The sequence below is a fragment of the Ursus arctos genome, unplaced genomic scaffold (genome assembly GCF_023065955.2).
Source record: "Ursus arctos isolate Adak ecotype North America unplaced genomic scaffold, UrsArc2.0 scaffold_9, whole genome shotgun sequence".
Taxonomy (NCBI): Eukaryota; Metazoa; Chordata; class Mammalia; order Carnivora; family Ursidae; genus Ursus; species Ursus arctos.
Window position 1 is genome coordinate 52,289,225 of NW_026623111.1, and position 13,548 is coordinate 52,302,772.

General features: G+C 32.8%; 1 protein-coding gene across 1 annotated transcript in view; it reads right to left on the minus strand.

The window, feature by feature from the left end:
• Nucleotides 1-13,548, minus strand: part of UBA6 (ubiquitin like modifier activating enzyme 6) — an 85,691-nt gene that overhangs the window by 40,494 nt on the left and 31,649 nt on the right. The window contains exons 7-12 of the mRNA XM_026508984.4: nucleotides 9,218-9,298; nucleotides 6,319-6,441; nucleotides 4,375-4,498; nucleotides 2,592-2,695; nucleotides 1,027-1,089; nucleotides 151-227 (exon numbers count right to left, since the gene is read on the minus strand). Coding sequence (XP_026364769.3) covers nucleotides 151-227; nucleotides 1,027-1,089; nucleotides 2,592-2,695; nucleotides 4,375-4,498; nucleotides 6,319-6,441; nucleotides 9,218-9,298 — 572 coding nt within the window. The remainder of the gene's footprint in view (nucleotides 1-150; nucleotides 228-1,026; nucleotides 1,090-2,591; nucleotides 2,696-4,374; nucleotides 4,499-6,318; nucleotides 6,442-9,217; nucleotides 9,299-13,548) is intronic.

Sequence of the window (13,548 nt, forward strand, 5' to 3'; positions counted from 1 at the left end):
AGAACAGAAGGTCATAATAAATGTTTATACAGTTCAGTGTATCTAGTAGTACTGCAACTACAAGGGGCTTCAGTTACTTTTTAAATTTTTTAAACTATCATTTCCAAAATACTACTTAGGAAACAAGTTATTTCAAACAAAAAAAATTACCCAATATTTGGCTTGCGACTATAGCTCTCCTGAAACTGGTCCAAGGCAAGCATTGCTGTGTGAATCTCTAAAGGTGCCTATTTAGAACATTAAAAATTGGTCAAGAGTTACTGAGAACATAATATGTGCTAGACAGGCACTATGCTAACACTTTATAAATATTATTTAATTCTTATAATAAATTAATTACCATAACACTACTATTATCTCTAATTAACAGATAAGAAAGCTGAAGCTTAGAGAAGTTAAACAACTTGACTTCAACGCCACTAACCTATATTTAAGCAACAGTTCCAAGTGTCAATCCCAAGTGGTATAACCAGTTTTTAGTACATTATTCATATGAAAGTCAGAGTAGTATCAACTAAACAACAACAAAAAACATTTGTGCAAGATCAATATCACCTAACCCTCTTTCCTGATCAACACTTACAAATTTGGAAACTGTTAATATAATTCTTTTCTTATCACAAAAACATTCACTGCTACAAAATTATATGCAGGGATTTGAAAGAACAGAATAAATGCTTCCAAGGTTTTTAAGAAACATGTATCATATAAAACTCTACATGGTTCAGAAAATCTTTTAGTAAGATCATCTGCATAAATTATTGAAATTGTTTTTTTAGCTACCAAAGCTAGCATATCATTATTAAAGTAAAGCATTTTCCTATTATTTTTAAAATTTCTCATGATATAAATTCCTGTTTTTAATCCTTGGGAGTCAACTCTAGGTATGTGAATCCAACCTTCCTTAAAAAAAAACCTGACAGAAAGGTATATACATGGTTACCCTAATTCAACTTTATAATGTCTCTTACCAAATCCCAACCCCCACTCTACTGCCTCTTTCAAACCTACAAAGTGTTTATTTACCTCAGGTTTGCTATAATCCGCAATAAGGCACTTTGGATGTTTTATCTGAGTCTCCAATGGTTCCTTAAAAGAAACAAAAACTATTACTTCAGAGCAAGTGAGTGATCACTGAACAAAATATATACAGCACTAAAAGGAATACATCTCTCCCAAAGGTCTGAAATAAATACGGATGGTTGGGCTAATATGGTTTAATTGAAATATAAGAGCTACTATTTCCCACTGACCCTTGTCTTAATTGCTACACTTCATTTTTTAAATGTTAAATGCAATTAGACAACCTGCTGCACATACTATATTTGGGAAGAATCGGCGAAAACACCTATATACTAGGAAAAAATCTACTGTTTTAGTCAAAAAGCTACCATATTTTTTTGATATCAAATTATCAAGATTTGTTATGCCTGACAACACTTGAATAAATACTCAAAGATGAAATTTTCTGTGTGAAGCAAAGAATACACAAAGGCCAAAAAACCCAGCCAACCAACCAACCATCCCCCCAAAATGCCCACCCAATCTGAAATTTACTTGGGGCATAAACCTGAGGCATAATTAAAAACTGGGGACAGTTTTTAATAATGCAGGGGCAGATCTGATGAGCTATATTTTAATCTGTTGTTTTGTTCAAACTTTGGCTTGGACTAAGCCTTGTAGAGGGCTATGTTAATAATTGTTCTGGAAAAGAAGAGGCAATCAAGCTAAACCTTGAGAACTTACAAGAAAAGACAGAGATGTAGTAGACAGCTTATAATGAGAAGTGGCCTGCGGATTTAAGCAGCAAGAGACTCCTGAGTTCCTTGGTACACAATAGCTACTATACTCTCTCTCTCTCTCTCTCTTTTTTTTTTAAAGATTTTATTCATTTATTTGTCAGACAGAGAGAGCATGAGCAGGGGGAGCAGCAGGCAGAGGAAGAAGCAGCCGCTGAGCAAAGAGCCCAATGTGGGACTCGATTGCAGGACCCTGGAAACATGACCTGAGCTGAAGGCAGACACTTAACTGACTGAGCCACCTAGGTGTCCCTACTGTATTCTCTTTATTTAGAAACTTAAATTGTCCTTACAATGCCAGTTTATAGGACTTCTTTTACATTTCCAACATATACACTCTTTCTTGAAATTAAAATTTAAAAACCTGAACTGACAAGTATGATAAATAGAATAAATATTTTTTACTTTAAAAATGTAAGTAATTCAGTAATAAAACAAAGCACACAGTCTCAATGCTTGTTAAATCTTACAAATATATATTAGTTTTATCTTTTGTCTTAGGGAGTAAGAAGTATGATCAACTCTTTGATGATTCACAATAGTATAGTTCCTCTGAGGTAACTTTTATACCTCAATTATATGCACTGGTATTCTAGCTATATATTATTTTTTATTGACATCAGTTTATTTCCTTAAACTGATCATATTTCCCTCAAAGTGGGTACAAATTAAAAACCAAAAATCTGTTCAGCTCCTAAATTAACTGTCTGGTTAACTATTTTATTACTTTTTTCTCTTCTGCCATTCTTCTGCAAAGAAATATATTTAAAGCAAAAAAAAAAAAATACTTACAAAGCAAAATGTTTTAGGAGTCTTAACTTGGACAGCTATGCCTCCATGTAAGTAAGGTTCCAGTTCCGTAGTATCACCAATGCTAAAAGAAAATGGTGATACCACTAAAAGAAAAATAAGAAAACCATTATATACTGATATGGGTATTTAAATTTGAAGATTTAGCATGATAAAGATGTTAATTTTCCCTAATTTATAAAATTAGAAGATCCCACTATAAATCTTTTTTGGAGGGGGCAGAAAGTGTGGAAAACTAGACAGACTATTTTTCCAATGTGAACTTAAGGACTTAAAAATAATCAAGAAAACTCAGAGGGGGTTAAGAGTAATGACGGGTGCTTATTACTAGATATTAAAATATTTTATAAAACATCAATAACTAATATTGATAATAACTCATATTGATAACTAATTATATACAATTGATACTAAAATATAGGGTGGTACTGGCTAATGTGTAGGTAAGCAAACAAATGGAACATTTTATATGTAGCCTCAAGATTCTGAACCATCACAAACCCCCATTGCATAGACCCCAAAATAATAACAACCCTAAATGATTAGTTGAGTCAATTTTTGCAAAAGCAGATACAAATTCTTTAATATCAATGATCTAACCTGTATTTTACATATCTGGATATAGTCTGGGAAACAAAATCCAGTAATTCTGTTACCAAAGATGCTTAACTAACTGTAGATGCAAAATTGTTTTCGTATAAAGAGTTCATAATAGGGACTAATTTTTTTCTCTCCTAAGGATCCATTTTTCAGTCATTAAAAGAAAAAAAAAGTAATCCATTTACTAGTCCATTTACAAACGTCCTAAAGATAAACATGAATTGTTCTTAGCTAACAGGTGTAAACATGCCATCTTTGAGTTACAAGATGTCTAGCAATGTCTTTAACTCTTTTAAACATGGCGGGAGGAAAATCGCAAACTACGCAGATTAACACTGCTAAATATTCACTATCTTCAAACTTCAAATGGGCACTAAATGAAGCCTGATAATCTTTCTATTTTTTAAAATGTTTACTCTCCCCAAATCTCTGACCTTGGCACCTTTCCTCTCCTTTGGGCAATGATCTCATCTTAGTCTATTAAAAAAACCAAATTCCTTCAACTTTTTGCCAACAAACTCACAAACGCCCGCAATAACATCCATTCATTTCTTTTATCCATCCAACCACTGAACAAAAACATGTCTCCACTAGTATAGTTCACTGTCATCTTACTCAACGAGCCTGAACTGTCGCATTATCTTCTCTCCAAAACCTCCCTTTCTTGCACTCCCTAAATGAATAAATAAGTTGCCCATGTTGGAATCTTTGCTTATTTACTATATGAGATTATGAAATTTCCTCTGAAGTGCCTTAAGAGTTTTGCTATCTTAACTCCCACTGCCAGCCCTGCCATATTATATCTTCTAGTCCCTTGAATTGTTTTGCCTTTTATTGTTTGTCCTTGCATAGAATATTCTTTTCACCACCTTCCTGAGTCAATGCAATCTTAAAATTTTAATCAAGACACTCTGTCCCCACTGCTGCTGTACCAAGACTGGGTAGATTTCCTTGATACATTTAGAGTTTTCAGAATGCCTGTATTCCCTTTATACCATCACTGCTTAATGTAAACATCTCCTCACTTAGATTGAATGTTTTGAGGCCAAGAACTAGATCATGTTTGTCTGAGTTAATGTTGCGTTCTCAACCCTGAGTAGACTGTCTGAACTATTAAAGTGCTGAGTAAGAAGTATAAATGAATTAATAAAACACATGAACTTACCAGTTATTTGTTGTGTAGATCCATTTAAGCCTGTCATTCCATTAACTTCTCGAAATGTTAAGAACTGCCCTGTCTCAAGCTTGTGAGGATGATTTTCAAGGCAGGTGACAATGCCAGGATTAGCCTAAAAACAAGTTCATGTATACCTTTTTTGTACCAATTTCAAATCTCACACAAAACGGATCATGTTATCATAAAATTCTCAAAACAATCAAAATACTAAGACATTCCTTTCTTAGTAAAAGCAAGCGTTTTAAGAATTATTGCAAAATAATGATCATCTTATTTTATTATGAATGTTTAAAATACAATTTTTATGTTTGGGGAGAAAGAGATTCTACATGGGAGTTCAAGTATTTCACAAATATAAAGATTTCTGTGCCTTCTAAAAGACATTCAAAGTCATCAAATTTAAATTTTAAACTCATGTCACAAAAAACTGTGCAAAAAAGATGAGTCTAACTTTGAAGACCAAAGAAATATAAGAAAGGATAGACATTTAAAGCCAGAAAATTGGTAAAGCTTACCCAACACTTTAAAGGAAAAAAATACCGTGTAGCCCAGCTTACCAGGATAAAAATAGGAAGAAATTGGCTTATCTTACCAAACAGGACGGATGAGATAAGTCAAAGGCCCAGAAATTTCCTAACTACATATAATCCAACAAACTCTTGAATAAGGTAATAATAATCTAATCTACATAAAACCTAAAGAATTGTCATTCTGTCTTTCATAATTGTGAAGATTCTAAAAATTCTCCTGTGGCTTAATAATTTGGAAAAGAATAAAATTATGATCACAAACCTGTAGATAAAATTAACCTAATGTGGGTTTACTAATGTCTCAAGAAGAACAAAATTCATAAGGACTTTATTAAAAAAGAGGAATAATTGCGGATAAGTTAAATGGGAACATTTATGGCTAATTTTATAATTCTTTATGGATAACCTTCATACTTTGTACACTATTCAATAAAAGAAAACATCAATGCAATACAAGAATCCATACTATACCCTGGAGCCTATTCTAATTATATGAGATTCTCATGGACAAACTAAAAACACGTATAAAGGTTAAAGCCTGAATAAAAAAATCATTCTGTAAGTAGAGAGAGAATGATTTTTTAAAATGCATTTTTCTTAAAAAGGGGTGAAAAGGCAACCTTACACTGGGTTAAAAATCAAGCTTAAAGATAGAAGCACAAACACTATTAGGTCAAAGTATATTATTCCCTTACATTTGGTTTCTTTTGAGCTTTAATGTAAATTGATTAGAAAGAATGCAAATAAATGTAATGATTTAGACTAAAAAACAAGTAGTAGAAATTGATCACGATGATTTCTCCAATTCTTTTAGGAAATAAAAAACTTAAGCTTATATGAAGAGAACATAGTTAGAAAGTTCATACTTTTTGATCTTAAGGGTAATTAACTTTTTTCCTCCACCAAATGATGTTTTAGAAACATAACAAATTTTAGAAAAGCTTTTGTCTATAATGACTTAAGCATGCATCCTCCTGCAGTCAAGCGTTAGGCCAAGTGACTTATGACATACTTAGTATATCTACGATCTGACACAATAAACACAGTTCAGTAAACACTGAATCACACTTCATGTCCCATAGGAGCACAACATTGAACAAAATTCAAATTAAAATTTATGACATAGGTAATTGTTGATCTATCAATTATTGTTAGAAGGAATCCAGATACTCTTGTAGCATTCTAACTTAAATTTAGTGTTAATATAATGCAATCAAGGAATTAATATAATATTCCCTCATGAATTACCTTAAAATATCATAAAACAAATGAAAATACTGCATATTACAATATTTTGCTAATATCACCTTTTAAAAAATTGTATTCACATCAACCTTAAAAAAATCAATCATATAAATATACCAAAAAATATATGCATATATATATATATATTCAATCATACTTGTGTTATATTTGAAATGAAAATTTCTTTTGGCTCTTCTCCTGTTGTATCTGAAACTTCAAATTCATCACCGAAATCACAAAACAACCGTGACCAAATTCCATGTATATCTGCACTGATGAACTGTGAAATGATAAAAAATAAGTTCAAGCTAATCTATTTATGAAGAAAAAACCTCCACTTCTACTATTTTAAGCCCCTTCACGATAACTTTATTTGTAATTAAGATTATCCAAAAAAACCCACAAAAAACAAAACGAAAACATTATTCTTTGGGATATAAAGTGAATCAAAAATAAAATACATTATTTGTAAACTGGTTCAGGAATCAAGGATATTGGTATTTGGGACTGGATATCTAAGTGCTATGCAATTAGCAGATGCAGCATATCACCATTATACATTCTCTGATTTTTAAGTAACAAAAATTCTTTCCTTGCCCTAAAAACCAAGCAAAGTATTTACGAAATGGTTATTTTGATTCAACGATCTTAGCAGTGAATTTTTACTTTTCATTTGAGAAAATAAAGAGCGTCCATTCAGCAAAAGTAGAGTTAACGGAAAACAGAACAGAGGTAAAACCTGAAAATGGAGGCAATAAACAGAAAAGGGCTGAGGAACTGACAGCATACATCAAAGTCAAGAGAGGTAAAAATCAGATTCTTAAACACTGTATTAAAGTGATTTTTATAATACAGACACTCTCTCCATTCTAAAAATCTGTAAAGAAACTGTTTCTGTGCTCAAAGTTATTTTTAGAGCTAAAAATAATAAAGAAAAATTCTTATTCTGTAACACATATGATCCTGTATAAAGTGATTTTTTTTAAACAAAAACTAAAGTCTATTCATATTTAGATATAAAAATGTAGCCCACTGAAGTCATTTATACCACCTATTACATGAAGTAGTGAAAGAGTTAACAGAAGACTACCTCCTACTGGATCATGTACTGCCTTTGCTATCAAAATAGGTACACAAAGCATTTTTTACGAATCAAAACTGAAACATTTTAACTTTAAAAGCTGCAAACTTGAGGACAATTTCTTTTCAAAACAACTTTCAAGTAGGGCTATGTATATCAATTTCATAAAGATTTTAGTTCATAACTCAGTGTAATTATTTTGTAAAACTTCTGTACCCTGTCTTAAATTTACTGACTATCCTATGTCTTATTCATCTGTTTAGCTTAAATTGTGAACAGCACAAATGTTGCACAGAATGTAAATATGTTATGTAAACACCACAATCCAAAAGTTTTTAGCACATCTATTTAATAGAGTATGATTGTTGGTCTAGTGCCTACCTCAAAGGAACAGATAGTTTTTTCCCTTTTCCAGAGGAATAAATAACCCCACAAAGAAGGTGGAGCTAGTAATATGTATGTAACTGCACAGGATAAATTAGGATGTTTCCAATCCAAACCTATTTCCGGTCTTTCCAATGTCACGATGACTCAATTACTCCAGAAAAATCTACAAGTCATTCTTGATCATTCTTTCCTTCATAACTCATATTCATCCATTCTCATACTTCAAATTCAATGATTTCTTACAATCTCTATTTCTACCTCTCTTGAATAAGGCACCAGCATCTCTCATGTAGGCTACTAGTTGCCTCTACTCTACTCTTAAAATTCAATGGCTCTCTTTTCTCTTTGGTTTTGTGATTCCTTCATGTTTTTAAGAATTATTGAGGACCAAAAGAGTTTTTATTTATCTGGGTTATAACTTCTGATATTTGCTGTGTTACAGATTAAAACTGGGAAACACTTAAAACAGAAGAACACATACACATTCCATTAGCTGTCAAAGCAATAGTATCACTACACATCATCTAGACTTTGGAAATTCCACTGTACCCCATAACAGAATCAGAGTGAAAAAGCAAGTAACATTTTAGTAATAGTATGAAAAGTCTGACTTTGCAGACCCCACAAAAACATCTCAAGAATTTTCAGTACCCCTGGACCACACTTTGAAAACTACTGCTCTAGACTATTTTCCATACAGCATACCCAGAGTGATCCTTTAAAAACATAAATCGGGTCAAAACTCATGGGCTTAAATCTCAGCTATCCTCAAATTATGTAAGTTATGGCCCTCTAATTACTTCTTTGAACCTAATCCTCTGGTAACTTGTACTCATACTATTCTCCTCTTTACCCAAACTCCATTTTGGTCTTGCTTGCTTCTCGCCGTTCCTTTAACACACCAAGCGAATTTTTACTTACAATTCTTTATACTTGCTGTTTTTCATGCTTTGAATGCTCTTTCCCACATTTTCCACAGCTGGCTCTTTATCATTATTCAGGGCTCTATCCAATTGTCATCTCCTCGGAGAGGAGTTCTCTGACCTTCAATTTAAGAAAACCAGCACTGGTCCCCATCCCAACATCATGCAGACATTATACTCTACTCTTTACCTAGGTTTTTTCTTCATAGGACTTGAAACTAGGTATTTACTTCCTTTTTTATTATGTATGTTCCTTACTGGATGATAATTTTCTAGAGTAGGAAAATTTGTATGTCCTATTTACCAACGTATTCCTAGTGCCTACAACTGTAGCAGATGCTCAATGAGCATTTCTTACAAGAACCGATAAACTTCTTGAAAACCACCATTACGCCATATTTAAAGTTAGATGATAAATTCAATATTTACTATCCTTTCTATTACTAACCTTAATTCTTCCTTGGTTTTGGCAATTTGCTATAAGCCAAATTTAGATCTTGGTTTTAAAAACAGGAAATGAATATGATGCCAAAATTAAAGAGGAAAATATTATTGTGATTGCCCTTGTAAAAAAAAACCTTCTTATATAACCCACTGAAAAGCTACAAATTCTAACAGAAGTGTTCTTTCTTTAACTACACGTCATTATTAAATGATACTATTACCTTAATTGGAGGGCAATGAGAATGGCAAAAGTTATTGATTTTCTTCTGCAACGGAAGTTGAATCTCAGTCAATACTACACACTGTTAAGAAGAATATAAGAAATTAAATACTAGAAAATACACAATTAGCTCGGAAAAATACACTTCTAAATCAGAAGCATTTTTTACTATGCTAAAAACACATTGTTTGCCTTATTAAAAAATACTATCCTATTGTACTCCATCCTAAGGTTAAAACCTTCAGAGTTATGGAATAGCAAAAGTAAAAATATTACATATTACATTAGTTGGCTTAGCTTGCGTTTACTTCAGATATTCAACAGATTCACAACACGGCTCTCTGCTCAGCAGGGAGTCTACTTCTCCCTCTCCCGCTGCCCCCCCCCCTTCATGCAAGCAGTCTCTCAAATAAATAAATAAAATCTTAGATTTCTGGAAGGAGAATATTAGGAAAGAGTGATATTTGAAAAAATTATGGCTGAGAATTTTCCAGTTTTGATGAAACACAAGTTAGATTCAGTGAATAATGAGTCTAAGATTTTATTTTATTTTATTTACAAACTTAGGGTCCTGGGATCATGACCCGAGCTGAAGGCAGACGCTTAACCTACTGAGCCACCCAGGTGCCCCAAGCTCTCATTTCTTTTAATTTCTCTTCATACTTACTCTAATTTCTATGGGCTATAGTCTCAGTAATCTCGGCTCTTTCAATTCAACAATTCTCACTCCAGTTGTATCTATCCACTGTTTAATCTACCCAGTGAGTTTTAATTTTTAAAGACTATATTTTCATTCCTAAAAGTTCTATTGGTTCTCTATCTCAAGTGCCTGAGTGTTTTTAATAGTGTCTTACTTCCATATTGTATATTTAATTCCTTCTTTTAAGATTCAGTCAATTTGAATACCTATATTTTTAGTCCCTATCCAATTACTCTATTATCTGAAATTCCTAGAGGTTAATTCTATTGTTTTTTATATCCACTGACTCTTGATCACACTGCACTACTTTTTCCTGTCTTGTTATTTTGTATCCTGAATTCATCTTCAAAGGGGCTTTATATACTGGAATATACTATGGCTTAGTTGAAGGTAGATTCTTCTGTAGTTGTTCAGTTTGTTTCTCTCTGGCATTCCAGGAAATCACGAGCCTACTTCTTATGTTAAGTTCTTGGCTTGGGATATTTTAGATTACAAAGAATTATAAAGTTTATCTCCAAACTCGGGTGAGGACAGGCATATGGTTGTGAATTCCCAAAGAAGATCATTATTTTTTCATCCAGAGCACAAGAGAAAACAGGCAATCTTCTTGTTCTGATGGGCAGAGACTGTTCTCATCCACACTTCCACTGTATAACCTCTCTCTGGTTCTAACTTTATGAAGGCGGAGAGGTCTCAATTCCATTTCTCTCTCTCATGTAAACCTATTTCGTATCTTCTGTTTCTTCTTTACCACTAATTCCCAAGAAATGTGGTTACTGAAACCAGCAACCCCTGTCTGAAAGTGACCATAGCCAATAAGTAGTTCACTGGTTTCTTTTAGCTACCTATTCCTTTTTGGTCTCTGAGCACATCCCTTACATTATTTTGGTCTCAGATTCTCATTTAAAAGAAGTCTATAAAAAATCAAATAGGTAATCAAAAAAAATCTCAGAAAACAAAAGGCCAGGACCAGATGGCCTCACAGGTGAATTCCACCAAACATTTAAAGAAGAGTTAATACCTATTCTTCTCAAACTATTCCAAAAAACAGAAGAGGAAGAAAAACTTTCAAATTCATTCTATGAGGCTCTGATTCTAAAGCAGACAAAGACACTACAAAAAAAGAAAACTACAGGCTAATATCTCTGATAAACACATATGCAAAAATCCTCAACAGAATATTAGCGAACAATTCAACAATACGTTAAAAAACCCTTTCCAGCAAGATCAGTAGGATTTATTTTAGGGATGCAAGGGGGGGGTTTCAATATTTATAAACTGATCAAAATGATAAGCCACATTAACAAGAGAAAGAATAAAAACCCTATGATCACCTTAATCTCAATAAATGCAGGAAAAGCATCTGACAAAGTACAACATCCATTCATGATAAAAACTCTTAACAAAGCAGGTTTACAGGGAACATACCTAAACATTATAAAGGCCATATGTGTAAAAAACCCACAGCTAACATTTTTTACTCAATGGTAAAAAACTGAGAGCTGTCCCTTTAAGATCAGAAACAAGTTAAGGATGCCCACTCTTACCGTTTTTATTCAACACAGTACTGAAAGTCTGAGCTGTAGCATTCAGACAAAAAGAAATAAAAGGTAACCAAACTGGTAAGGAAGAGGTAAAACTGTCACTATTTGCAGATGGCATGATACTATACATAGAAAACCCTAAAGACTCTACCAAAAATCTATTAGAACTGATATGTGACTTCAGTAAAATCACAGTTTACAAAATTAATATACAGAAATCTTTTTATATACCAATATGAAGTAGCAGAAAGAGAAATTAAGAAAACAATCTCATTTACAATTGCACCAAAACCCCCCCAATAATAAAATTAACCAAGAAGGTAAAAGACCTTTACTCTGAAAACTATGAAACACTGATAATAGAAATTAAAGATACAATAAAACAAATGGAAAGATATTCCATGCTCATGGACTGGAAGAATTAATATTAAGAAGTCCATACTACCCAAAGCAATCTACAGATTTAATGCAATCCCTATCAAAATACCAACAGCATTTTTCACAGAACTACAACAAATAATACAAAAATACTATGGAACCACAAAAGACTCTAAACAGCCAAAGCAATCTTGAGAAAGAAGAACAAAGCTGGAGGTAGTACAATCCCAGATTTCAAGCTATACTACAAAGCTGTAGTAATCAAAACAGTATGGTACTGGCACAAAAAGAGACACACGGATCAACAGAATAGAGAGCCCAGATATAAACCCATGCTTATATATTCAGTTAATCTAAAACAAAGAAGGTAAGAATGTATAGTGGGGAAAAGGCAGTTTTCCAAAAATGGTTCTGGGAAAACTGGGACAGCTGCATGTAAGAGAATCAAAATGGACCACTTTCTTACACCAAACACAGAAATGAACTCAAAATGGATAAAGATCTAAATGTGAGACCTGAAACCATAAAACTCCCAGAAGAAAACAGAGGCAGTAATCTCTTCGACATCGGCCACAGCAACATTTTTCTAGATATGTCACCTTGTGCAAGGGAAACAAAAGCAAAAATAAACTATTGGGACTATATCAAAGCTTTTTCACAGTGAAGGAAACCATCAATAAAATGAAAAGGCAACTTACTAAACAGGAGAAGATATCTGCAAATGATATATCTGATAAGGGGTTAATATGCCAAGTATATAAAGAACTTATACAACAAAACACCAAAATCCCAAATAATCTGATTAAAAATTGAGCAGAGTACATGAATAGCCATTTTCCAAAGACATATATATGGCCAACAGACAGATGAAAAATCCTCAACATTACTCATCATCAGGGAAATGCAAACGAAAACCACAATGAGGTATCACGTCACATCTGTCAGAATGGCTAGAATCAAAAAGATAAGAAATATCAAGTATTGGCAAGGATGCGGAGAAAAAGGAACCCTCTTGCACTGGTGGTGAGAATGCAAACTCTTGAAGAATGCATATTGTGGAGAAAATATAATGGAATTATTACTCAGTCATAAAAAAGAATAAGATCTTGCCACTTGCAGCAACATGGATGGACCTACACAGTATTATGCTAAAAGAAATAAGCCAAAGACAAAAACTGTATGATCTCACTTGCTTGTGGAATCTAAAAAAATAAAAGAAATGAACAAAGAAACAAACAAAAAAACCAGACTTTCAAATAGAAAGAACAAAATGGTGGTTGCTAGAGGGGAGATGGCTAGGAGGACTGGTAAAATAGGTAAAGAGGATGATGAGGTACAAACTTCCAGTTATAAAATAAATAAGTCACAAAGATGAAAGGTGCAGCATTGGGAATATAGTTAATAATATTATAATTAACATTGGTGACAGATGGTGACTACACTTTTCATGGTGAACACTGAGTAATGCATAGAATTGTTGAATCATTATGCTATATACCTGAAATAAAGCATTGTATGTTAATTATACTTCAGTTAAAAAAAGAGGAAGTCTATTAAACAATTTTATTTAGGAAGTCTATTGTGCATCTTTATAGAAGATGGATTTCAGGTTATCTAGTCCAGAATTGAAGTCTACACTGGTTTTTAAATTGGTGTGATTTTATAATTATAATAATAAATATATTTTGGTCATCACCCAAGGTTCCTGGC